The sequence below is a fragment of the Symphodus melops genome (genome assembly GCF_947650265.1).
Source record: "Symphodus melops genome assembly, chromosome: 1".
Taxonomy (NCBI): Eukaryota; Metazoa; Chordata; class Actinopteri; order Labriformes; family Labridae; genus Symphodus; species Symphodus melops.
In genome coordinates, this window is record NC_136691.1 from 46,434,968 (window position 1) to 46,461,169 (window position 26,202).

Sequence of the window (26,202 nt, forward strand, 5' to 3'; positions counted from 1 at the left end):
CTTAAAATATATACTTTTATTGATGGAAGTCATTACATGTACCCGTTGCGTCAGGAGCCACATTCACTGCTGTACAAACACACACGGGCTCATTTGTAAGGAAGCCTTCAGCGGACATTCATACATACATTTGATTCCACTTCCCTGCGATAAGTGAATCACTTTTTTTTTTTTTCTTAACATTTTTCTCTTGGGACAACAAAGCTTTTTTTTTTTTTTCCTGTGATGAGTCATTTCTTGAGACAGTAAACTTCACACATTCGCTCATTATCACATTTAGACCGGCGGAGTTATCCCGAGATGACATGGTTATGAAGTCGAGACAGAAAGACAACAGAATCTACTCGTCATCATGGAAAAATTAAATGTATGGATCTATGTCCGCTTAAGGCTTCCATATATTTGGGTGTTGAACTAAAAGTGTTATTTATCTTATGGGGAAAGTACATGAACTTGAATTCAAAAAAAAAAAAAAAATTCAATTGTTTGAGGTTTAATTTATCCAGAGCTGTATTTTTTTATGTTGCCTTGTATAGTGTTGTGTTTTACTGCCTATGACTGAATTGTACAGAGGAGTATCAGGACCAGGCATATTACCTTCAACGACTTCAATTTATTCTTTTGATGAAGTTGGAATATAAAGAATTAAGTCAAACCATGCCTGCCAAGTGACCTTACCTTACTCTCAAGTTCTACATGTTCACCATGTAAACTGAACTGTCATTATTTCTCACGTTTGCATTTTAAACTAAAATCTTGACTATAAACTATACAACTCAAAATGACCCCAACAAACATAAGTCATCCACTCGTCGTTTCTTGGTGGCCCACACACTCTTCTGTTGAACTGAGCTAATGAAGAGCTTTTGAATAAATAGATTTTCATCTTCTTTTGATTCCATCCACTGTGCAGGAATGACCAGGTTGGAGGTGGGGATGTTAGCCTTGTCTTGACTATATGGTGAGGATGACTCTTCAATAAAATGCAGTACATGATTACACGTTAAACGAACAGGTCGGGGAAGGTGGTTTAATTTAGTTTCCTTTTCTGGGAGAATTGTCCATTTTACACCAAAACTCCTGCAAACCACCCAAGTAAATGATGACATATGGCTTTGTGCTCGCTCACAATAAATACAGAAGCTCTCACTGTATGAAGACTACGGTACTGAAGAGTAAAATGTAGCTTGTCTTTAAAATCCCCACTGTGGCAGGATCAGTGGAGAGCCTGGGTATTAGTCCCCACTCCCAGAGAGAGCTAGCTTGGGTTCTGTGTTCGTCGGAGGGAATGCTAGTATGATCTTTCATTCCAGCTTATTTACACTGACGTTTGCTTGTGATGACCAGCTCCATGGTCGTGTGGATCTATCGGAAGAGGCGATACATGCGGGGCAGACGTCCGTCCTTGCTGGACAAGGCGGCCTGGATGTGTTCATATGAGGGCAGCTCCGTCAAATCTCCCAGAGCAGCAACTGCAGGCTTGCTGCGCAGCATCTTGGTGGTCACTCTCTTAATGTCACTGGCTGACACGTTGCCTTGAAAATAATTGTGGAAAAAGAAAAAGAAAAAAAAAAAAAATCAGAAAAAAATAAAGATATAGTTGAACTCAATTAGCTTAAGCAAGTATTTTTTTTTTTTCTCTCCTAAGTTAGGATGACATTTTTCTCACAGTTTTTGTAGGACACTTTTAAAGTTCCCATGACTTATGATGAAATACTTCATGATGTTTTTGTTCAATACTCACTAATTAGATCACAGAGTTCGTGTGGCAGCTTTCTCTTTCCCGTGGAGAGAACCTGGCGACCCACATCTTCAAAAATGACCGGCCGTGACTCAAGGTTCATCATCAACATGGACTTCAGCTGAGTCTTTGCTCTCTCTAGCTCCATCTGGATAAACAAGATACGAACAACATGAGGTTTGGTTCCATACATCAAATCTTGCTTCAGTAGTGGTCGGCTGCCTCGGTTGAGCTTCAGTGAGTTACCTCTCCTGCATTGCCAGCCATCTGAATGAACTCTCTGGTTATTATTTCCACCATTTCTCGCACCTAGATATGAATTTAACAACAACATTCACATAGATTAATGGATTAAATGGTCCAATTAGACATCTGAACTTTGTTGTTTTTAACCTGCACCAACCTGTCTGGGGTCTGAACTGGCATGGATGCACAGCAGACCACTATCCTCGTAGCTGTGGTGGTATGAGGTGGCATTATACATCCAATGATGTCTTGAACAGACAAGGAAACCAATGTGAAAATTAATAAAGTGCTTGTAAACACAGCCGACTTCTGATCAGCTTTAAACACTGCGGTACAGAGACACTCACCTGTTGAGCACATTGAGATACAGACGGGTGAACATGCCTTTTCCCGGTCCGCCTGCAGAAAACGAGCCACCGCCGCCCATCATCATGTTGAGAACTGCGAATGGGATAAAATCGTCCTCCTGTGAAGAGACATCATACTTTTTATTATGCTGCTGGTTGTTAACATGCGTCAGCCTCATGACTGATGGGACTGAAACCCCTCACCAGGAAGGAGCAGCTCTCCAGGCCGATCATGATGTGGGTGAGCTCTGGGATCGGGGTGGGGCCAAGGCTCACGTCTGACATGTCCTTCTCCATCTGACGGATTAAGAGTAGACTTTATCATCATCATTTTGTAACTGACTGCAAAATCATTTAATCATGTCTCATTCTCTAATCTAAAAAAATATTCTAGTATCACTCCACAAGAGAATTAAAACACGTATTGCAAATTTTTTTTTACTAGTGTAAGTGTACAAGCTGCTGGAAATGTTTTCTTTAGAGGAATTTCACAAATGAAAAATCTGCCAGATAAGTTCTATTCCAAGAAGCTTCTGGGGCCCAAAAGTTGACTTGTAAAAAATAAAAACCATAAATCACCTTCACAATGCCTCCAGTGTACTGTGCAACAGAGAGGTCCACATTTGCCACTGAGCTACTCCCCCACACGGGTGTCACATCCAGCAGGTATTTCCTGGCACATTCAACCAGCTGCTCGTGCTCGATGCCCACTCCAGCTAGCACCATCCGCTCGGGGCTGTAGTAGTTACGCAGGTAGCCGTGGAGCACTTTCTTGTCAATCTTGTCCACGTTATAGATGGGACAAAAACGAGGCAATCCCACTGTGTTGTTCTGATATGCAGCCTGGAAACACACACAATCATGTCCATATTAGAGCTATGTTATACAGCAGACATGATTACAACAGATTTGTTTTCCCCCCCCCCATTATTTTGAACAAGCCTGTTTCCATAGTCAGGAATAAACCTGCAAGCTCCACACACCAGAACTGAGTGATCCACAGTTCTGCCCCGAGATAACAAACTAAACCGCTCGGACTACAGTGTTTAATGCATGAAGGATACATTCAGAATGTTTCCCTTCATTCATAAAGTATAAAAGCTCTAAGTCATAGTAGTCATGATAAAAACATGGATGGACCTCATACTGCAGCTCTTATTGACCAAGGATAACACTGTCATACATTTCACACTACAACTAGCTAACTGGAGCACGTTTAAATCACCCACAGTCTTTGTGTTTATTAATAACAGTCTAGCTGTTTTAAGGTTCAGGAATAACTTAGTAACATTCACCTGGCTCCATTGCCATAGTAACATAATCTAAACTCTGACCATGATCTGTACCGGGTGTTGTTCAAAGTAATGACTTTACATTAGCTGTAAGGTTAACTTAATGTTGAATCACAACTTTACAGTTCAGCAGATCCTCCCTGTGGTGGTCCTGTTAATTCAGTTCATTCATGCTGACTTTACAGCGAAAACAAGTCATTATCTTGAAAGGTATTCATCACGTATTCAATCTCATCAGTAAATTCATTTGTATTCAAGTTGGAAAAACTCTGGAGTTACTGTTACAGGAGATGTATACGGCCTTCATTCACTTCCTGACTATACTGCTGAGTTCACGTGTATCGTTGTTAAAGTTAAAGAGATGTGTGTTACTCTTTTATTATAAATAAATGGGGACAATGACTGTAATATAAACAAATTAATTAACATACAAGGTAAAACTATCATTGATTGGCAGCATCCCTCTCCTACCGTGATACCCAATATCTATGACTGCAGGTTCAGCTTTTGAGCCAGCCAGCTGGCTGTGTTGAACAAGAACCTGTGGTGTACCGCTGTGTGGTCTAAGGTTGTAAACAAAGGATGCGACTCACAGCATGGATCATCTCAGTGAGTAAGGGTTCAGGATCGGGCCTCATGTTCAGATCTTCTAACTCGAAGCGCACCGCCATTCTGCTCATTTCGATCTCTTCATCTGCACAACAACACCAGAAGAAAACATGTAGACGGAGCAGCGGTTGACTTGTCGTGCGACGTGCAAAAACTCACCGAGCAGACGAGGCTGCAGAACAGCGTCAGAGAGAAGACTGACCACCGTGTCCAGTCCCTTCACCTCAGCAGACACGGCATACATGGTAGTGTCTCTGCAAAGCGTCACAGCCACATACACAATCACAGTTAGAGGTATACTCGTCAGTGGAAAAGCTGTGCTCACAGATGGAAGTTGTGAGCCTGAGGCGTGCTCTATGCTGAGAGATGGCATACCTGGATGTTTGGCAGTCACATATCCCTCCATGTTTTTCCAACGTGAGGAGAATTTCATCTCTGCTCCCATACTGAGCTGTGGACTGAAGATTTAAAATAAATAAATAAATTCACTGCGGTCATGATAACATCACACCCCACATCATTCTTCAACTTTAATTTGAAGTTCCTACTTACAGAAAAGGCGAGTTTCTCTACGAAATGTGCTATTCCACTCGGGTACTTGGCTTCATGTCTGGATCCAGAGTTTATTAAGACTGAAAGAAAAAGAAAAAAACATCTCATCCACTTCAGCGAGACTCTGAAGACTAGTGGTTATTATAGTTTGCATATCAAAGCCGACACTTACTCCCAACGGTGCAGAATTGACCAAACTTGTTTTGAGAAGCAACTTTGAGGCCATTTTCTAGTGTAGTGATCCTGGTCTCGTATTTTTCTTGACCATCCACTGACGCAAACACCGGCTTGGGGATCCCGGGAAGTGGCGACGACAGCGAGATATTAGGGTATCTGCTGCCACTGCTGTACTTCCTGTAAGCTGCAATCCCAAATCTTAAAGAACAGGAAAGTTATGAGCAGGATGAAGCCTGTTTGTAAAAATCTGATTTAATTTGAGCAAATTAGCCGAAGCACAAAGTGAGGCTGCTTTTACCAGGAACATGTTTTTTAGTTTAGTTGCTCAGCCACCGTGAGCCACACACTTCTAATGATCAGTGCAGCTAGTAGGGCTCTTTACATGATGATACTATATTATACAGATGACATATTATTATACGACAAGTCTGAAATGATATCATTAACAAATCAATGATGTTGCCACAGTCTGATTACATTTATATCTCCACCTAATACATGACTTGAAGATGGTATTACTGGAGTCATTTTGTAAACAGGCACTCTGAGCTGTACTGAGTTTTCGGAGCATTTTATCTCTTCACAGCGTCGTAGTTCAAGTTGTCCCTTTCTAACTTTCTAATCGATCATCATGGCGTCACATTTTAAAATGCAGCGGTAATACAGCAGTTGCTCTGAAAATGTTTAGCGGATCCTTTAGAGAGTTATTCAGATCTGACATTTTGAAGAAAATACATTAATTCAACACAAGCTTTAAAGCTATTTAACATCCATGAGCTGATACTGAGAGATATCCCCTCAAACGAATGACTCTCAATCATAGCACGAAATCCTGCCATAGTAAAATGCTGGATTAGCATCAGTTCTATTTATTAAAATCAGTCAGAGGCCATTTTAATGTGTCTTTATCGATTTACATTTTTTAACACAGCTCTTTTTTAAACATTTATTTTAAGGCTTATTGGCCATCATTAGAGAGAAAAAAGGAGAGACTCAAAAATCAGGGAAAATAATTCATTAATGTACTTAATATTGTATATACTGTAATTTATCTACATTCTACCTCATAGTGAAATACTCACAAGTGCCCTTGTCTGTCGATTGTCTGTTGTTCGTTATTTGTTGTCCATATGTCTTTAGTTAAGTTATTTGTTGTATAGTATTGCTAGTTTTTTAGTGCTTTTTTTATGTACTGCAGGTTTGCACTGGGGGTTGGGGGGATTGCAATTTCATCTGTGCTGTATGTTTAACATGGAGCATATTTGACAATAAAGAACCTTGAACCTTAATAATCTTATTTAATCATGCCTAACTTACCTATAACTAACATGTTTGTTTAACCTCACTTTGTGGCACTTCTTACATGTATTTTGGATAGTGAGGAGTCTGAAGCCACAAAATACCAAACACACCTGGGAATAGTGAATGAACAATTTGATCAAACTTTGTAACACCATAAATATCTTTATAGATTTAGGTATATAAATGTAAATATTCAGATTTATATTTGCACAAATAAATCATCAGTGTAGCTCCCACAGAGTCCTAAAGTCCCCACATCAAACCTCAAAGTTCTCTTAACAGTATTTACACTGTAGGTTATCTTTAACTATAATATCATGTATTGGATTACACTTTGTCTGAAGTCTAACAGTTAGCATCGTGCTACCTGAGTAAGCTAATCTTGACAGATGAAGATGAAGAAAGTGAAGAAGCTGCAGATGACATGCTGCTGCATGACACGGAGATTATTTAATACACTATTTGTGATGTTCATTATGTATTTAATGAGAGCCAAGCGGCAGAATAATAGCGTCAGATGCAAAATAAGCTCTACCTTTGAACACGACTCCAGCTTCTGCACCTCGACATGTGAGTCGCCATCTTGGATCCTTCTGAGAGCACAACTCAACCCGGAACCTGATGAAATGTTCCAGAAGCTCTTCCGCTAAAGAAACACACCCACCCAGGTCATAAAAATTAAAATAAACACATGAATTTATAAATAAATAATAACACATATAGAAAACAGACGTAAAAAAATACGAGTCTGTACAATAATGTTTATGATGCTACAACAATAGTATTTTTTTTTAGTTTGACTTATTCTACTTTTAATTTACATAAACACATTTATATAAGTATTAAAGTTACTCAAGGATTCGTGCCCGATTAAAATAACTTTAAAAACACCTTTCAATCATCTAACAACTAAATAATGGAGAAGTGCCTTAGAGTCTCTGAAATACTATAAAAGTAATATAATATTTTTGAATGAAACCCCCTTAAACTCAAGTTTATGCAAGGTTTTGGTCTTTAACTTTTGTTTTATATGAGCAGTGTTTTTGTTTTGTTGCCAAACTGAATCTTATCTATTGTCCCTATCGACATATATACATATATACTGTAATTACTAGTAAATATTGTTGTTTTGCATCAATCATATCAATACTGGCCCTAGAGCTCAGTTTGCTCATTCAGCACTGTTTTCTTTACAAGGATGCAGGTTTGTTTTTTTGTTTTTTTTAACTGCACAATAACTCTATATTTGTCTGTTTAATTTGGGCTCTGGTATCCAAACACACAGACAATTGATCCTCCAGAGTGGTCTGCTGGCCAAAACCATTTAGAAACACTATCAGCCAATCAATTTGAACACAGAAGTAGGCCAGCTCTTAAATAACGTTTCCAACTCTACATGTACCTGAGTTAGACATATGCTGGTGCTGCAGAAGGATTTAACAGGACAGTGACAAAATCAAACCAAAATGTTTTCCAGCTTGCAAGTCACAACAGTCTTAGTTTTGATTTCTCTGCCTTCAGACAGCAGCTCGGCCTACGAGCTCCATGACACGATCCACACTTTAAAAGAAGAAAACCTCCACCTGCAGCACCGACTGGAGAATCTTGCTCGAGCTTTCAGAGATTTGAAACACCTGCTGATAGAGCACTCTAAAGGTAAAATTATTAGTTATATGAAATATGCTTATTACATGTTCTGAATGGGAGTTCTAATGTCATGTATTACTCATTTGACACAGTTTCTGGGATGGAACATGAAACAGAATTTCTAAATGCCTGGAAGGAATGGTCTCAACATGGTAACGTCTCCCACTGAAGTTTGATATGATGAAACCGATTCTGTCAGATTCTGACGTCAGTCCATGACTTGTGTTTTGCAGGCATAAGTGCTGAGACTCACCAAATGTTGCAGCAAGCTCTCTGTTTGACAGAGCTCCATGCAGCTTCCCAGTCGAGCTTCATCAAGACAGGCAACCCTCTCCTCTTCGTCTGTACTCTCATTTCCATGATACAACTGCTGCTGATGTGACTCAACAACAAACATCCATCATTGTAAAGCTTAGAGAGATTGACAGACCGACCGACAGACCGACAGACAGACCGACCGACAGACAGACAGACAGACAGACAGAATAGTAGATAGACAGATAGATATTTTTCGGAAATACTATCACTTAATGATCTTTGTCTTTGGGTCTCAGTCGCAAAGAAACCCATCGGTCTATTTATATCAAACTCTGCTTTCACACAGGGGTGCTGCATGTCCTTTGGTGGATTTATGTGTTTGATGTTTTTCTGAATCCCGCAGTGTTACATTCTGCCGTCTTTGTCTGCTTAATTAAAATGACCCTTCCTGCATAGATTATAAATTGTTGCATTTGTACTTTAATTTCCATTTGATTATGCTGAATGGATAGCCAATTTACATTTGCAAGGACTTCATCTGGCCCTAGTAGACATGTGGAGAGACTGCAGTACTTTAGCTGCAGATTATAATGTAGAAAAGTGTGAGAAAAGCCACTGCATAGACACTGCAAACAAGCCTAAGAGTCAGCAGACCTGCATCTCTTAAAGTACTTGATTGCAGAGTTGTGTCCAGTGTTTTTTTTGTGTTTTTTTTGTTGCTTTTAGCTAAATTCTAATTTCGGCATGGCAGCACACTGGGCTCTTTGCGTGCTAACATCTGGTACTTACAGTAGTTGTAATCACAATGTAGCTATAGCCTTCTTCAATGAGAACATTATTACTTTAACAAGAAAAATAATCAAACCACTTATTCTGAATTAAATATTTAACCTGGACCTTAATGACAAGTCAGAGGACCACCAATAGGATGAAGTCAGAATCTAAATGAATTGAATTTCCCTCGGGATCAATAAAGTATCTATCTATCTATCTATCTAAATGTTTAAACACGCTTGTGGACCTTCGGCTTTTATTGTCTTCTTGAGGTCTTACGAGGTTTGTTAACAAAAAAAATCCTTCAATTAAATTATCTTAGGGTAACATTGTTAATAATCATTGGCCTATTTTACCATGTTGAAATCTTTAGAATCATGCTAAAAACCACAAACAACACTTAATGATTGACCTTAAAAGCTTCTCAAAGATTGACTGAGCGCTTGTGCAGTAGTCATTACTGTTCCCTATTAACCCACAGAGGTAGCACTTCAACCTGCTGCACTTATCCATTAAATTGCTAAATTCAGCAAAAGTCTTGATCACTGTGCGCTGACATGTTGTAATCAATCATAAACATAGGAAGTGTTGGAAAGTGGTCTGTTAACCAACCTATAGAGGGAACGTTTGGTTTATGGATTTAAACCATCTGCTGCTACTGAAGAGCAAAAGTATGGTAACATTAGAAGAACAAGGTAGAAATTGTATATCTAAAAGCCAATCATTTACATTGAAATTACATTTGCACATTTTGTTGCAGATTGGTGTGGCGATGTTGACCATTTTATATTACCATCTTTAGATACCCATGTCTCCTCTGTAGATGATGATTTCTGCATTCCCTGGTTTTCCTCTGATGGAGTGAAAACAGCAGACTCGTCCTCTGAATCCTCCTCATCATAGGAAAATTGAAAGTCTGGATCATCAATAACATTGTCCTAAGTTTCTGAAATATCTTCCTCTGCATCACTATCCCTGTTCAAAATCTGTGATAAAGCTTCTTCAGCTGTATACCTCTATAGAGCTCATTTTTGGTGTCTTTGTCAAAGAGTTGACATGAGAAAAGTGACAAGGACAAGTGCGAGAAAGATCCTATCCTACACACACCTGAGTCTGAATGGCCATAAATAAAAAATAATTGGGCAATCAAAAATAAAGTACATCAAAAAGGGACGTGTTTATTGTGGACCTGAAAAGCTACTTACTCATATTAAAGTGTCTGGGTCAAAATGACCCACAACGTCATCTTTGTATATAAACTCTGCACAGAAAATTCAGTACACATCAAAGAGTCCAGATGTCACACACAAGTTCATGACCCCAGGTGAGGAAAAGTCACAAACTTTCATGAAGAAAAAGAAATGATAACTAGAAATGTAAGCAACACAAAAACTGAAATGGGTCAAATTGACCTTTAACATAATAAAAGGGTTAAACTGACAAAGAACTCTAAAGGACTGTAAGGAAGAATCACTTTTTTTTTACAGTGTTTAAAACATAGACATATACTCAACAAAAATATAAACGCAACACTTTTGTTTTTGCTCCCATTTGTCATGAGATGGACTCAAAGATCTAAAATTCATTCCAGATACACAATATTACCATTTCTCTCAAACATTGTTCACAAATCTGTCTAAATGTGTGATAGTGAGCACTTTTGCTTTGCTGAGATAATCCATCCCACCTCACAGGTGTGCCACATCAAGATGCTCATCAGACACCATGATTAGTGCACAGGTGTACCTTATACTGCCCACAATAAAAGGCCACTCTGAAATGTGCAGTTTTGTCTCACAGCAAAATGCCACAGATGGCGCAAGCATTGAGGGAGCGTGCAATTGGCATGCTGACAGCAGGAATGTCAACCAGATCTGTTGCTCGGGCATTGAATGTTCATTTCTCCACCATAAGCCGTCTCCAAAGGCGTTTCAGAGAATATGGCAGTACATCCAACCGGCCTCACAACCGCAGACCACGTGTAACCACACCAGCCCAGGACCTCCACATCCAGCAGGTTCACCTCCAAGATCGTCTGAGACCAGCTACTCAGACAGCTGCTGAAACAATTGGTTTGCATAACCAAAGAATTTCTGCACAAACTGTCAGAAACCGTCTCAGGGAAGCTCAACTGCATGCTCGTCGTCCTCATCGGGGTCTTAACCTGACTCCAGATCGTCGCCGTAACAGACTTGAGTGGGCAAATGCTCACATTCGATGGCGTCTGGCACGTTGGAGAGGTGTTCTCTTCACGGATGAATCTCGGTTTACATTGTTCAGGGCAGATGGCAGACAGCGTGTGTGGCGTCGTGTGGGTGAGCGCTTTGCTGATGTCAATGTTGTGGATCGAGTGGCCCATGGTGGTGGTGGGGTTATGGTATGGGCAGGCATCTGTTATGGACGAAGAACACAGGTGCATTTTATTGATGGCATTTTGAATGCACAGAGATACCGTGATGAGATCCTGAGGCCCATTGTTGTGCCATACATCCATGAACATCACCTCATGTTTCAGCAAGATAATGCACGGCCCCATGTTGCAAGGATCTGTACACAATTCTTGGAAGCTGAAAATGTCCCAGTTCTTGCATGGCCAGCATACTCACCGGACATGTCACCCATTGAGCATGTTTGGGATGTGCTTGACCGGCGTATACGACAGCGCGTACCAGTTCCCACTAATATCCAGCAACTTCGCACAGCCATTGAAGAGGAGTGGACCAACATTCCACAGGCCACAATTGACAATCTGATAAACTCTATGCGAAGAAGATGTGTTGCACTGCATGAGGCAAATGGTGGTCACACCAGATACTGACTGGTTCTGAGTCCCCAGACCCTCAATAAAGCAAAAACTGCACATTTCAGGGTGGCCTTTTATTGTGGACAGTCTAAGGTACACCTATGCACTAATCATGGTGTCTGATGAGCATCTTGATGTGGCACACCTGTGAGGTGGGATGGATTATCTCAGCAAAGCAAAAGTGCTCACTATCACACATTTAGACAGATTTGTGAACAATGTTTGAGAGAAATGGTAATATTGTGTATCTGGAATGAATTTTAGATCTTTGAGTCCATCTCATGACAAATGGGAGCAAAAACAAAAGTGTTGCGTTTATATTTTTGTTGAGTGTATGTAGTGGTCTTGGTGATGAAAGATGAGCTATTGATGTCAAATTTTATTGGTATTATTTTTATAAAGGACCTAATGATTCCTTGGATTATGCAGAAGCCTCGGAGTGGACACTTGTGGAAGGTGTTTTAACCTCCATTTGCTCCTCTATCTCTATTTTTTTCAACACCGGAGATTGCCTTTTGGTATTATGCCCCAAAACTGTGCCCTGGCAAATATACTCAACATATGATATGGGTGTAATCTTCTTTGTTCACAGAAAATGATTTTCTTCATTGACTACAATCAGCAGACACTTGGCTTCATATTTCAAATGTATTGTTTTCTGAGGAGAGTGTAGTCTGTAATCAATTTTGCATTTGTTTAGTGTCCAAATAAAAGGAACACAATTAAGGGTTTTGTGTTTCACAGCATTACAGCTGTTGGCTTTGAATGAAAATGTTCAATGTGAATGTGTGTGTTTGTGTGTACAAGGGAGGGGTGGAGGAAATCTAGCACATGCGTGTGTCTGTTGCTTGTTCCCTCGCAGCTGGATTCTCAGTGAATGCATCAGAAGAACAGAGATTCTGCTCTGACTGACACACATTGGCTTGAAGACAAATGGGCTGATTGCAGAACCGACAAAAAAAAAAAAACTGCCTTTGGACAGTTGCAAGGTAAAACCTAAACTTTCAATGCTCTTTCAATGTTGCTGGAATTGGGTAAAAGTGAATTTATTCTGAAATATTGAGTTCATAATGCAGATATCTTGTATTTTTGAAAAGTCTGACATACATTTTTAAATCTAGTTCTACCATTAGCTTTAGTAACATTTACTAAACTCAGCGTTTAGTGGTCAGCTTTATTTTAATTGCTTTATGTAATATGTCTGCTGAACAACAGAGGATGAAAAAAAGACCATTTGAAAAAACTGGATGCTGAAATGATTTTTTTTTTAAACTTAGAAATAAATTAAGAAATTAAGTTTGTCAAAACATTTGATACTTTTCAATACCATGTTTTTTTTGTTTTTTTTTAAGGTTAATCTCTGTTATTTTAATGATTGATAGTTTAAAAAAGTAAAGAAACTTTAAAAAAAAATTCAGTTATATTTTTGGCCCAATTGAAGAAACTTGAGGACTGTTAATGAAATGCTAAACAGTATAAGTGATGTGACTCACACAAATTCACACCCACAGCCTCTCAGCATTTTAGGAGTATAACCAGCCACAAGCTAATCAAGCAATTCATTGACTCATTTAATCTCATTACTGATGTTCTCTCCTCTGAAATCAAGGGTTTGGGTTTACTTTGTTTCTTTATTGGTTTTGAGCAGCACAATACAGGGTTTGGTTTTACTTATTCCATATTGTTAAGAGTTAGTTCATTCCCTGATTGATACCATGCATGTTTACTAAAAACGTCTATATATTTTTTTGCATTTTAATTTTGGGAGATGATGGTGTCTACCCTTTTTCAAATAATTTTTAAAAAATTAAGAATTTAGACATTTAAGGTTTATTGAATTTCCAGAATAAGGGCTTTTCCAGGCTCCTCATGTTGTCGTATTTTTTTTTTTTTTGCAAAACAACAACAACAACAACAACAACAAAGTGAATCTAAGGAGGTACACTATGCAACAAATATTGCATTGTATTCCATAACCATTCACCATCAAGGCACTTCATCAAATAAAACCACTGCAGGCCTGTCACCTTTTTTGACTAATTAAGTTTTGGTTTGTGCTCTGGTTGGATCATCTTGTTGTGCCCTTAACTTTTAATTAAATGGTACAACACCATCTGTCCTTTTTGTGCATAAAACAAACAAACAAACCTACATCTGTAAATGTTGTTGAGCTTTTGTTGCATTTGGAAGAAATATGACCAATATCTGCTTACGATTTAAACCTGTCAAGCCAATTGGTTTCATTATAGACATCTTTTCACTTGCACTTCACTCCCAACGTTCACATTCTTGCAAAGCAAAGCGAAGCCTTTCACCTTTGTCTTTCCTCATTCAGTTAAAACCCTTTAATCATAAATAAGCCTCTGAACTATATCTTTGGCATGTGTCACTTCAACATGACCTAATTTGTTTTAATTCAGCATTGCATAAGCAGAATTTGTGGCACATTAAAACAATAAAGGATCAGGCCTTATATGGAAATATTGAGGATCATGAAAGCCTGTGTGATCAGACAGGCAGCTTTCCTTGCAGAGGACCAATAACTGATCTTCATAGTACAAAGCTCCGCAGCCTCTTTTCATGTCACTTTCATTGAGTGGAGGGCCACAGTGCGAGGCTCTGTAAAGTGGTTGAGCCCATTCAAGGGACTAAAAAGGACAAAGCAGACCTCGCTGCCACAGATTCACAACCAAAATAGGAATAAAGCAACACAGAAAAGGGAGTGGAGGGCATCCAGAGACAGAATGAGAGACAGTTATTTCAAATAAACAGCAGAAAACATTTGTTCGAAACTGAAATATATAAGTTCAGCGCTTTGCTAAAGGGACAGATGTTCTTCTGTTATGGGGCAGTGTATGAAAAAAAAAATAACAATAATAAAATGAAATGAATTTTGTTCTGAACACTGTAGATTATTTATCTTGACCCAGTTTGACTGGATTATTTACAAAAATTAGGAATGCATTGTTTACATACTGCAAACTGTCCCTACTCATTCATTTTACGTCACCTTTAGTTACTCATCTTAATTGATGTGAATCCTCTTCAGTTTTGGATGCAATTTTCATATTCTATGTTTTCATTGCATTCTCCTGATTACCAGTTATGTACTTTAACTTAAAGCTGCTATTGGAAATGTTATGTTAAGGTTTCTATTTTGGCGCCCCCCTCTGGACATTTTTTAATATTGTTTTATCTCGACGCCTTTATCCTCGACAAATGCTCACTGGTCAATACTTAATGCAGGTATGATATAGTTATGCGTGCATGCTTTAGAGGTTGGTTTAACGGTGTCAGCTTGACACAATAAAACATAATTACTGTGTATAGTAGTTTGTAAAGTTAAATGAAACAGTATCTAAGACTTTTAATGCTCCTATATCAAATTAAAATTCATCTCTTGTGCTATCTGTGCTTACTTTTCCAGCTGACACCATAGATGAAGCTGTATGGAGAAGTCCTCTCTTCAGTAGGATGCATGCTTGAATCTGGATTCTCACACAGATGACTTCCCTCCTCTGCTTTATCATCCTGTTGAGTCTGGCAGCCTCATCCCAAATAGGTGAGTATATGTAACCTTGATTGGAAGGTAGTCAGACTTTCTGTTTTCTGTAAACATCAGGGTTGTTTCAAGGTTGCAATATTTTTACCATGTGAACCAGGTTTGGAGGAGGTTTTCTTCAGTCCTGAGGACCAGACAGCCAGAGAGGGAGAGGGAGTTTTCTTCCAGTGTGTGTCGGGGGAAAGTTCAGCTCCTGCAAGCATCACTTGGCTCAAAGATGAGAGGCCGGTCATAAGAGGACGGCAGATTCAGGTGAACACTGGCTGAGCTTTAGACTCATCCATTAAATTAGCTTAAGCTGCATACTACAAAGGCAAACCAAAGCAGCTTTGTGATTGCATGCTTTATATTTGTTTTAGGTTAACTTGGAAATCTCTGTTGTATTTGTTGTGTTTTACATCTATATCTTGCTGTTAAGTTGATCTGGGACAGAAAATCTGTCCATTTGCTTTTATTTTGTCAATGTGCTCAAGTGTCCGTGCTTTGAGCCTTCTTGGCAGGTGTACTAACTATTCAGCATCCAATACAGACACAAATGTGAACTTGGGAGCTAAATCTCCTGGAGGACCGTTTTGACTTTCAACTGGTATTTTGTCATAGGTCCAGTCTTGGCCAAGAACCTCTGTATGTGTTCCACATTTAAGGACACCAGCTTCCAATCTGTTCCCAAAATGTTTCATGAATTTCTTGAATGGCATATACAATGAGTTATGATTTTGATTTACATTTTTGGGGTCTCAAACTTCGCAAACATTTTAAATCAAAACACTACATCATTGTATGTATGTCATTCAAGAGTTGTTATGAGACTAAAATTTTTGTATTTTTATAGTCTGGAATAGAGAAGGTAATTTATGCAGCTTGCCTGCTGTTGCCTGAGCATTATCATTGTTGCAAATGAAATGTCTCTCAAGCCTACAGTATAACCAATAAGTCCATACAAACTATACTAGCAGTAAAGATAGACTAAGTAGCACGCTCCAATATCCTTTAACATGGCTTTATTTAAATCCAGGGTGAATATGGAGGAGGTAACCAGAAGAAGACTACGGGTACTCTGCATCTCTTCAACATAACATTAGAGGATGATGGAATATACATTTGTGTTACTCACAATCCTTCACTACACATCAGCAAGAAGAGCAGGCCTGCTAAGCTAACAGTGCTTGGTGAGTTTGTGAACATTATTATATTATATATATATGTCACTTAGTTCAAGTGACTAGTAATGCAACATTTTTTAATTAGTTTGGGAACTTTTGTTCCTTTATTGGAGAAATGGGAAAGAAAAGTAGGAGGTAAGGAGCCACATGTCAGATTCAAACCTGGGCCATTAGCTTCAAGGACACCAGCCTGTGTAAATGGGGGCATGTAAACTAACCACACCAAAACTATTATTTTTTTATGAAATCTTGTTACATCTTGAACTGATATTTCCCTCTCCTCAATTTCAGTCATATTTGTAAATAGAGTATTTACCTAATTGATAGTATCACATGAATGTTGCTACATTAAACCCCAGCTGGAGCAAGACTGACTATCTATCCCCTTTAAAAAGAGTGCTATTCTTCACATTTTTAGGTAGAGCACAGTAGTTCTTTAAAAAAACAAAAACACACACGTGCATTTTTGTAGTGGAGCTTACGTCTCACAGTGTCAGCACTCTTCCTACCAGGGATCCTTCGACAGCTCCAAATTATCCAGGGCCCTGAAAACATCACTGTTGCTATGGGGACAGAGGTGTTGATGCACTGCACTGTTCATGGCTTCCCTGTTCCCATGGTGCAATGGTTCAAAGACGGCTTCCTCCTGACCAACTGCTCATCCTCGTTCAACCTCCAAAACAATGGACAGCTGCTCACATTCAGGTGCAACACGCCATGTGAAAAAAAAAAAAAAAAAAAAGAATATTAATTCTTTATTGTTTTCATTTTTTGACCAGATGTTAATGATAAACAAGAACTATGCATCATAAAAATGTTTCTCTTTTTTCTTAAATTCCAAAATCTGTTTGATATTCACAGTGTAGTTTGATTAGGTTACTATCGACAATGTAGGAGGTTAAAAAAAGGGATTTAGAGTATTTCATGGCAGAGTTAAAAGTCTCACTTTGTGCTGTGTTTTCAGAAATGTGACCAAAGAGGACGAGGGCTTGTATTACTGTGAAGCATCAAATGGGAAAGAGTCAATCAGGTCACAGACAGCCTTTCTACTCCCAGCAGGTAATGTGTGCTAACATTTGCAGCAAACCAAGCTTGTTAAATAAAGCATTCCAATATAACAAAAAATATTTTTGAAGATAGAGAAACTACCAACTGAATTCATAAGACAATGGCCATTTTTAGTTGTAGTTTAAACTAACTGTTGTGTTGAAAAACATGAAATAAATGTCAACTTTTTGATTCTGTCTCAAAAAATACAATCGCTAGATGCAAAAGTACAAACGACAAAAACACTTTAAACAAAAAAACTATTAATGTTGGTTGAACATTGTGTGTCATTCAGACAACGTGACTTTTGCTGCTCAGTGGGAATCTCTAAAAACAGGAACATGAACAGGACAACACACAAACTCTCACTCACATTTTGTACATCGTGTTCCCAGAGATGGACTGGAGTTTTGTCCAGCAGCCAAAAAACCTGACTGTAAAGAGAGGAGAAAATGTTACGGTCCCCTGCAGGCCACCGTACAGCAGACCTACAGCTCAGGTGTCTTGGTTCAAAAACAACAAACTTTTCACTCCAATACGCCATGTAACCGTGCTGCCCAGTGGAGACCTCTTCTTCCACAGGTGTGTGTATATGTGCGTGTGTGTAAGGCATGCTGTATGCTGTGTTTAGAATTCAATTGGAAGACTAAGTTTTGTAAATCTGTGTATCCTTACAAACAAGATAATTTAAGAGTTACAAAGTATGGTTCTAATAATATTCTTGCATATATCAACAATGGTTCATATAAAAATAAGAGACTAAGGCATAAATCAAGTGTTAATAAGGATGTATTTTATTTCTTCTCTGCAGGATATAATTTGCAGAATTTTATTTACACCTATGTTTAAAGTACATCGTGTTTAGTGTTTTAATCAGGGTTCAAATCTAAACATTAAACTACATGCATGGCTCTAGTGTTCTGTAAATCCTTTGTTATCTTAATTTTGTTAACCTGCATACAAAATACAAGTTCTTCTACATCTGGGTGTGTCTTATCATCTCCTTCAGTGTCGAAGAGTACGACAGTGGGAGCTACTTCTGCAGGGCCTCAAACATTCACCTTCAAAGATTTCTCACCTCCAGAAGAGCAACATTAACTGTGCTGAGTACGACTCTCCACGAGACATACGGTATAATTCACTTTTGTTCCTATTGTCTCTGAAAGTGTTGCTTTATCGTTTGTTTTTTGCGTTGTTATGTCTCGTCTTTTCCCGGCAGCCCCTCCATCAGTGAAAGTGTGGCCTCAGGTACTGTCGGTGCCCGTGGGTGCTCGGGTGGTGCTGGAGTGTCAGGTGTCGGGTCACCCTCTCCCCTCCATCAGCTGGGTGAAGAGAGGTCGCTCCAAAGAGACTGGGGGTAGGATTTATTCAGGGTAAGTTAATTTGTGTTAAATTTCATTGATAAGAAAACATGTTTGACATCATTTTATTCCTTTCGACCCCTTCATTTATATAATTTACATGTTTCTCACACAGGCTGAGAAATGCCACTCTCTACATCCAGTCTGCACGGAGCTATGACGAGGGAGTGTATGTGTGTGAGGCCTCCAATTCACTGGGCCGAATCAGCAGCACATCAACACTGAGAGTCGCTGGTAATATTTAAATGAATGCAACACAAATCAGTCATCATGAGTTAAAGGTTCAGGTCAAGTCCAAACTATGGCCATGCTTTGATACCATTTTGACGCTGTGCTGTTTGAGAGGTGAAAAAATAAGTTTTTTGTATGAATTTTGGATTCAGGCAGCACATGTTTCAAACATGGGTATTATGTAAAAGAGGAAGAACAACAGTTAGAAAAAAAACAGAGTTAAGTCTACATTGCAACCAGGTAGTTAATCAGATGAAAAGTCTGAACACAGTTATATTGGCTTCAATTTGTAAATCACCTCATAAAGCTGCATCATGATATAATCTTAGGGGCAGAAAGAACTGCACAGCAATCCACTATTGCATCATCAATAGTGAGTAATCATATACTTAAATATAACACACGATGATTATGAGTTGACAAGAAATGTAAATTGGGAACTTTGTGCCAAAAATGAGGACGTTTTGAAATATAAAGCAGGTTTGAGTACTTTACTAGAGAAGATAAAACATCTTGTCTTCCTCTGCAATTTACAACACAAGCTTTTGGACTTTAAAAACCTTTTTGTGCGCTCTGAACAACAAAGTGCATTCTCCTGTCTGAAAAGCTTCCTGTATGTAACTTAATTATTCTATTCCTACAAATTGGTACTTAATACATTGTTTTTATAAGTTTAAGTGTCTTTTATGCCTTTAATGCAGTCAGAGTTTGACTGCACTTTCCTCCTCCCAGTGAGTCCCATCATAGTGACCTTTGCAGCTCAGGTGAGCAGCAGGGTCGGTGCAGCAGCGGTTCTGCCCTGCAGTGCCATAGGGATTCAGCCAATAAAGTATACATGGACAAGGGGGGCAGCCGAGAGACATTTACCCATCAGCCCCACTGAAGACAAACACATTGATGGTGAGTCCGAAGCCTGGTTGAAGGAAATGTAATCAATCTTATCACCAGGTTCTTATTGTAAATTGATGATTAACGAATCTTCCAACAAAACCTGATTTAGTTTTTTGACAAAAAAAAGGTGTGAGTGAAAATAAGCTTTGAGTTGTTATCTTTTGTCCCGTGTAGAAGATGGTGCTCTGCATGTTTCCAATGTGCAGTATTCTGATGCAGGGGAATATTACTGTACTGCTGAGAATCGAGCAGGACGACATCAGAGACGCATTGTTCTTAGTGTCACAGGTACTTTAACATCTACGAATTAGTTCTTTCAGTATAATGCGTGTGGTCATGGGCTGTTATGTTTTGGGGTATTTCACACGTGTTAACCTTAAGTGTTTAAAGATACATAGCACAATGAATAATATGCACGCGTTTCATTTCAAGCTGACCCTTTGTCATACTGTTCTCTGTCCAAAGCTGAACATCATCCAGCTGATAGAAGCAAGCAGACAACACTGGTTTTGTCTGCTGTGAGTAATGAAGTTATGAGGTCTCTGCTCTGAGTTTGAGTTTTCTGTGGTGACCAATCAGTGTGCAGATTGTATATATGTATTGTTTTTGAGTGTGAATTCTGTTGGGTTATTGTGAATTTGTTTGAATGTCTGTTTGCAACTTTATGTGGTAACATTTCATTGTCAATGGGTAACACTGCTCTGATACTGTGGCCCATTTCCTACACTTTGCTTTATCTGTGGCATGTTAAGTTTTTTGTCCCTGTCTTCAAACTAAGAGTTTATCGTTTCTACTTTTAGAACACCAACGCTAGCACCGAGACACTGGTCTCTTTTTCCAGGGATTCTGTGGCTGGACAGCACCTCAAGACAACAAATCCACATGTACAGATACACCTTGAAGAGGCCACATGTAAGTGTTTAACAAAGTACTGTACTTTATTATAGGTTTGGCCTTGAATTATGTGTTTTAAAAGTATAGAAATGCTTGTCACTAACTGTCTGTTTTATGTCAATAATAGCCAGCTATAAATCTAAAGGTCTAATGCAGCAATGATTACTATTGCCTGAATTCTGTACACTGACAGCAGCACAGTTTCCTCGTAGACTTGTCACTCTTGTAGTGAGACGTTAATTTGGTTAAAAATCTGCCTGATCAATGCTTACTGCAGTTATGATGAATACTGGGAGCTGATGTTAAAATGTATGCAGCTGATGGTTGGACCAAGTAAACTCAAGACGTTAAAATAATATTTAAAAAACACTTTGAATTGTGTTATTTAAAAAAAACAAAGCAGGTTTTAACTACTTGTTGTTGTTTGTTTTCACTTTTTCCAGGCTCCTCTTCAGATTGTGGTGCGACAACAAATAAAGCTATGACATTCTTAAGGGGAGCAGTTGCAGAGCTAAAAATGTCACCAGAGTCACTTGGTCATCTTTTACAGTACCAACGGATTCAGCCAACAACCCTGCCGACTCAGCCATTAGTCACTCAAATGCAGCCACCAATGTTACCTCCTCCACCCCATCCAAAGTTTCAGTCAGTGGACCTTCTCTCCCATCAGCTCGTAACTAACAATCCTCTTTTAATTCCAAATAGTGAACCACCGATAACACACAGCTTGACATCAGTAGACACCATGGAAGTTTTGGATACTACCCTTCAGCATGTACACAGTGACAGTCAATCCCATGAGACATCAAATGTACAGTTTCAGAATCAAGTCAGTGATGAATTGTTAGTGGAGTCTGTTTCTAAGAGGATGGATATCCATGTTGTTGGTCTATCCAGTCAAATCACAAGGCCCTTCACTGAGACCTCCACTTCTCACCTTCCATCAAAGCTTTCCATCAGTGGACCCTTTGGCTTTCTGAATTCAAAGTTGATTTCATATTCACCATCTCCAAAACAGAGTCTTGTGACACAATCCAGGATGACCCACTTCAGCTCAGTCACATCGTCTCCTGCTTTAAATGCTGAATCAGATCAATCTTTAACTCAACCAAACCGGGTGGTTCCCGAATCAATTCAGCATTCTCTACCTTTCACACAAACTCCTCTTTCTCCAGTCACAAAGCCTCAACTATCTCAAATCCATCGCAAATCATTGTCCGTATTTCTTAAACCAACTTCAACAATATCTACACCTTCTCAAACCCAATATCAATCATCTCAAACACAAAATTCACTGCTCCACTCGCAAGCTCCTCAATCGCAGACAGAAAATTCTCCTGTCCAACATAAAAACCCTTTCATAATCCAGCACTCTATCCCAGCCACACATCCTACTGATCAGACTTTCAATCCTTCAGCATTAGACTCTGAGATTCCTCCTCTCCATCAGGTCAATAAGTCTGATCAGATGTATCTAAATACGAGCATGCAAGGTGAACCAGATCAGTCAGCTAAATCAGAAAATGAGACCAAGCTGACAGAGTGGCTCAAAAGAAATACCTCCCAATCACCAATGACCAGCAATGATCCAAGGTAGGTAGCATAGAAAGAAGGTGGAGAGACATTGTGTATAGAATATTGTAAATTTACCCTGTTCTGTTTCACCACAAGAGCAACCCAGCAGTCTCCATCATGGCTACCTGTGCTGGAGAAACATGACATCCCTATCGTGGTGGGAGTGGGTGTCTCTTTGGCCTTCATCTTCATCACCGTTACCTTCTATTCAGTGGCCCAGAAGAATGAACCAGCACCAACATGTCGAGCAGGTCAGAGAGCCTCGGTCACATCAAATGTCCACAAAATTGTTTTACATTCCGAGAACTTTGGGAAATAAACATAGTTGTGATTGTTCAGAGTTTGATGGAAGAGAATTGAGACCACTCTCATGTCTGTTTGTTAAAGGGGAACACAATTCAGATTGGGCCATTTGGTAATAATAACATATGCGAAACAGAATATATTAAAGCCCTTGTACGATGGTTCTGAAAAAGACTGAAATGAATAAAGATGTCTCTTTAAGACCTAAAAATCATAAACAACAACCATCCATGACAAGAATGACTATTACATATTGTGGTTGCCTGTAATGGCTGCCACAGGGTAGGTGTGACAAGATGATTTCAAGAAAGCTGCTAAAATTGTTTCTTTTTACACTTTACATAGCAAACTCACAGAAAAGTTTAAACAAGAACATGTAAAAAATAAAGTCAGCAGCTTGTCGGGGGTGATGACGTGGCTGTCTAAAAGAAACAAAAGCCGTCTAAACAAGCCTAAAGCTCACAAGAGTGGTATCAATCTTCTGTCCAACTCAATGTGAATAAAGAATGTTTACTAAAATGTAAAACTATTCCTTTAGAACCAACTAATGTGTCGTTGACAGCTCAGAGGAATCTAGGCGTCCCCATAAGACACGCTGAACGTCGAGCTGCAGGACGAACTTACGAAAACAGGTAATAACACTTCGAAGACATTTGAAAGAGACAAGTTATATTTTCACCTCCCTGTCAAAGATGTGGAAAAAAACCACTGTGTGTGTTTTTTTTCTTTTTCAGAGCTTTTGAAGATGATGACTGTGTGGCTGTGATTGAGCAGAGCCCCAACACATCAGACACACAAGCCCGACCTCAAGGACCCAGCCTGGTCACAGTGCGAATGGAGCCCACATTTGAAGATATTCGAGAGGACACACCACCCATTCTGGACAACCACTCAGTCTGTGTAGAGACTTATCCTGAACCTATTCTTGGCACAAAGGTTTGATAATACAGAAACACATGAATATGATAGGAGAAAAAAATTAAAGCCATAAGTTGGAATTCACAGCTGCTTTCCTCTCCGTGCTAGATTGATCCCTCCCTGGAGGAGGAGAAAGGCTGCAGTATGTCCCATCCCAGCATTCAGCTGCAGTGTGCAGAGGACTGGACCAGTAACAGAGGAGACAACCACAGCCCATGTCAGGATGCTTTACCTCCTCCATCGTCCTTACCGTCTCGCTCAGCTTCCCCCTCTCCACCGTCCAGACCTGTGGCAGGTCTGCGCTCCTCATTAACCCTGCAAAGCTTGGAGTCATGTGGAGCACCCATCCACCACAGCCTCAGCATCTCACATGGGAACCCTCCGCTGCTCCTCTCTCACCACGTCTCCTTGGGCCTCACTACAGTTGCAGTGGATGTCCATTTTTACCCAGCAGCCACTGCTTCAATGGCAGTAGGCACTAGCACACATGTCAATTCAGTGTCTAATTCGACTTCAGTGACTGCACCTCTGTTTGGTCCAACATTAGAATGACCAATCAACTGTCTGATTTTGTCAAAGTAAGTAGCTACCGATAAAGGCATCGAGTGTGTTAAACATCAAACCATCTCCCTCTGTAACTGTATAGCTGTAGCCATGTTAAGGACAATGTGCATCCTAGTATGCAGAAGCATCTATTAATGAAGCATCCTATAATTTAGGAATTGCACTTATTGAATCAGAAATCCAATTTTCGTATTTGACTGGATCACCCCCAAAGCACTCTGTAGTGACAAAGTGGTGTACAACCAAAAAGATTAGTAAGAATTACGTCATAAATTGACCACATCTTGAAAATCATTGAAACACGAGCGCAGTTCAGCCAGCAGAGACCACACCATTAATATTTTTATTGCTCTGCTAAACATGTGATCCACAAGCTAAAAATATGAGCTCATGATAAGTCAATCTACAAGAAGTGAATAGTAAAATGTGTTTTTTAATGACATGGGGAATGTTTTTTTATATTCATTAAAAGTAAGAGATATGTAGAAGTATATACTTTCATTGTGTTTTCTATTACACTGTGTTTTCAAAAATGGTGGCTGTGACTAAAGGCAGTTAGCTTAGCGTGGAAGGGGAAAAGAGATGGCCTTATATAAGTATAAGTATACCTATCAACAACACCTATGATTTATCATCCTGTGAAATCTGAACAAAAACAGAAATGTAGAAATGTTGTTTGTGGTTTCATAAGGAATGACTCTGTAAAATCTTTTCTACAGCAAATTTCTCTTTTCTGATCACATAGCGTTTTTACTGTTCATGTCTTTTCATCAAGATATTTAATCAATTTGCAAAACACTCACTGGTTTTGCAGATTGAACAAACAAAGGCCTTTTATATTCGGAGTTTAGGATGTCCGGGTGAGATCCCTTTTTTTACTTTGAACACAGATAGGCTTGTTGTCTTCATCTGCATTCAGTCTTTCTGTTAAGCTAGGATAATCACCTCCTGGTTTAAGACATGACCGGTTGAGCTGAACCTCTAAAAAAGAAAGCAAATAAAAGTGCAGTGAGCTGTTAATTTCAGTCCACATATTTTTTCAATGTATTTCATAGCTTTAGCAGAGCACTTTTTGTGTTACCTTCTGTGAGTACATTCACTGTTACCTTACATATGAACTGTACAAAGCTTTAAGTCTTGGTTTCTACATGTTGTATTTTTTACGTTTCTTTATTTTGATACTTAAATAGAAACAATCGATGTCATTCTGATTTATATCCTGTTATTGATTATGGGTTAGTACATTAATACTATTCTATGTTGGTTTATATTCTTTAGTGAAACAGCCAAGGATATTTTACTGTTACAAACGTTTTTATTTTGTGTGTGTTAAGGTGACTGCTCATTGTTTTTTATCAAGCTACCTGACTGTTACACATTTTTTGATACCAAAGGAGGCAAAGAGGGGCTGTATCAATAAACAATATGACAATAAAGCTGAAGTCAAAAGTGATTTGTTTATTTATTTTGTTTATTTTTGTCAGTTGACATTTTATTTAACATTTAATTTAGGATGAGAAGAAGCCAAATACCTGAAAGCTAAAATTGCTAAATGGAATTCAACCTTCAGTAATTTTATAATTTGATCATAGCGCATGCTGAAAGTGTTTTTATGGCCATTTATCAGTTAAATTGTTAATAACCTCAAAGTGACCGAGTCATTGCTCATTGAATAGATAAAGCAACAACACCAGCAGACATTCAAAATCTTACAAATGTAACCAAAAGAGGTCAGTACAACTATGCTTTTCCTTCTTTTAAGTTTTTATTCACAGCTAAACAACTGGCAGCTAACACTGGATTACCCCACAAACATCTTCGCCATCTTTGCAAACACAAAGTTACAGATGTTAATGTAAGTTAAAGTATTATACATATTGAGGTTGTCTTTTTTGCTCCCTTTGAACCAAAGTAAAATCATGTTGAACACCAGAGTCACATGCTT

General features: G+C 39.0%; 2 protein-coding genes across 4 annotated transcripts; one reads left to right on the top strand and one right to left on the bottom strand.

Moving 5' to 3' along the window:
- Position 1: 1 nt before the first annotated feature.
- On the bottom strand, positions 2–6,909 carry pmpca (peptidase, mitochondrial processing subunit alpha). 2 transcript variants are annotated; one of them, XM_079365766.1, is made up of 14 exons: positions 6,802–6,909; positions 4,960–5,162; positions 4,788–4,867; positions 4,611–4,693; positions 4,395–4,489; positions 4,220–4,320; positions 2,914–3,177; positions 2,539–2,631; positions 2,335–2,453; positions 2,145–2,235; positions 1,988–2,050; positions 1,745–1,889; positions 201–1,535; positions 2–161 (listed from the first exon to the last, which is right to left on the bottom strand). In XM_079365766.1, the coding sequence occupies exons 1-13, from the start codon at positions 6,846–6,848 to the stop codon at positions 1,366–1,368; spliced, it is 1,554 nt and encodes a 517-aa protein (XP_079221892.1). In that variant the 5' UTR covers positions 6,849–6,909; the 3' UTR covers positions 2–161; positions 201–1,365. The 2 variants fall into 2 exon arrangements, with proteins under 2 accessions (XP_079221892.1, XP_079221893.1); XM_079365767.1 differs by having other exon boundaries at positions 198–1,535.
- A 5,784-nt stretch (positions 6,910–12,693) lies between these two features.
- Positions 12,694–24,248, top strand: LOC306836319 (uncharacterized protein). Of its 2 annotated transcripts, XM_079363325.1 has the most exons (19): positions 12,694–12,737; positions 15,176–15,310; positions 15,411–15,562; positions 16,326–16,479; positions 16,986–17,178; positions 17,438–17,532; positions 17,916–18,102; positions 18,530–18,627; positions 18,740–18,893; positions 18,997–19,115; positions 19,845–20,012; positions 20,178–20,291; positions 20,469–20,521; positions 20,804–20,915; positions 21,341–22,490; positions 22,569–22,723; positions 23,314–23,407; positions 23,510–23,711; positions 23,802–24,248. In XM_079363325.1, exons 2-19 carry the CDS (start codon positions 15,253–15,255, stop codon positions 24,243–24,245), a joined length of 3,702 nt encoding a protein of 1,233 aa, XP_079219451.1. In that variant the 5' UTR covers positions 12,694–12,737; positions 15,176–15,252; the 3' UTR covers positions 24,246–24,248. The 2 variants fall into 2 exon arrangements, with proteins under 2 accessions (XP_079219451.1, XP_079219452.1); XM_079363326.1 differs by lacking the exon at positions 12,694–12,737 and having other exon boundaries at positions 15,105–15,310.
- The last annotated feature ends 1,954 nt before the right edge of the window (positions 24,249–26,202 follow it).

What these genes read in the sequence shown, in the direction of transcription:
- pmpca (XM_079365766.1), bottom strand. Translation starts at nt 6,848, where the DNA reads ATGGCGACTCACATGTCGAGGTGCAGAAGCTGGAGTCGTGTTCAAAG. An exon ending in AGCTGGAGTCGTGTTCAAAG is followed by an intron (nt 5,163 to 6,801) that starts GTAGAGCTTATT and finishes CTGTTCTTTAAG; the next exon opens with ATTTGGGATTGCAGCTTACA. An exon ending in TAGAGAAACTCGCCTTTTCT is followed by an intron (nt 4,694 to 4,787) that starts GTAAGTAGGAAC and finishes TTAAATCTTCAG; the next exon opens with TCCACAGCTCAGTATGGGAG.
- LOC306836319 (XM_079363325.1), top strand. Translation starts at nt 15,253, where the DNA reads ATGACTTCCCTCCTCTGCTTTATCATCCTGTTGAGTCTGGCAGCCTCA. An exon ending in TGCTAAGCTAACAGTGCTTG is followed by an intron (nt 16,480 to 16,985) that starts GTGAGTTTGTGA and finishes TCTTCCTACCAG; the next exon opens with GGATCCTTCGACAGCTCCAA. An exon ending in GGACGAACTTACGAAAACAG is followed by an intron (nt 23,408 to 23,509) that starts GTAATAACACTT and finishes TTTCTTTTTCAG; the next exon opens with AGCTTTTGAAGATGATGACT.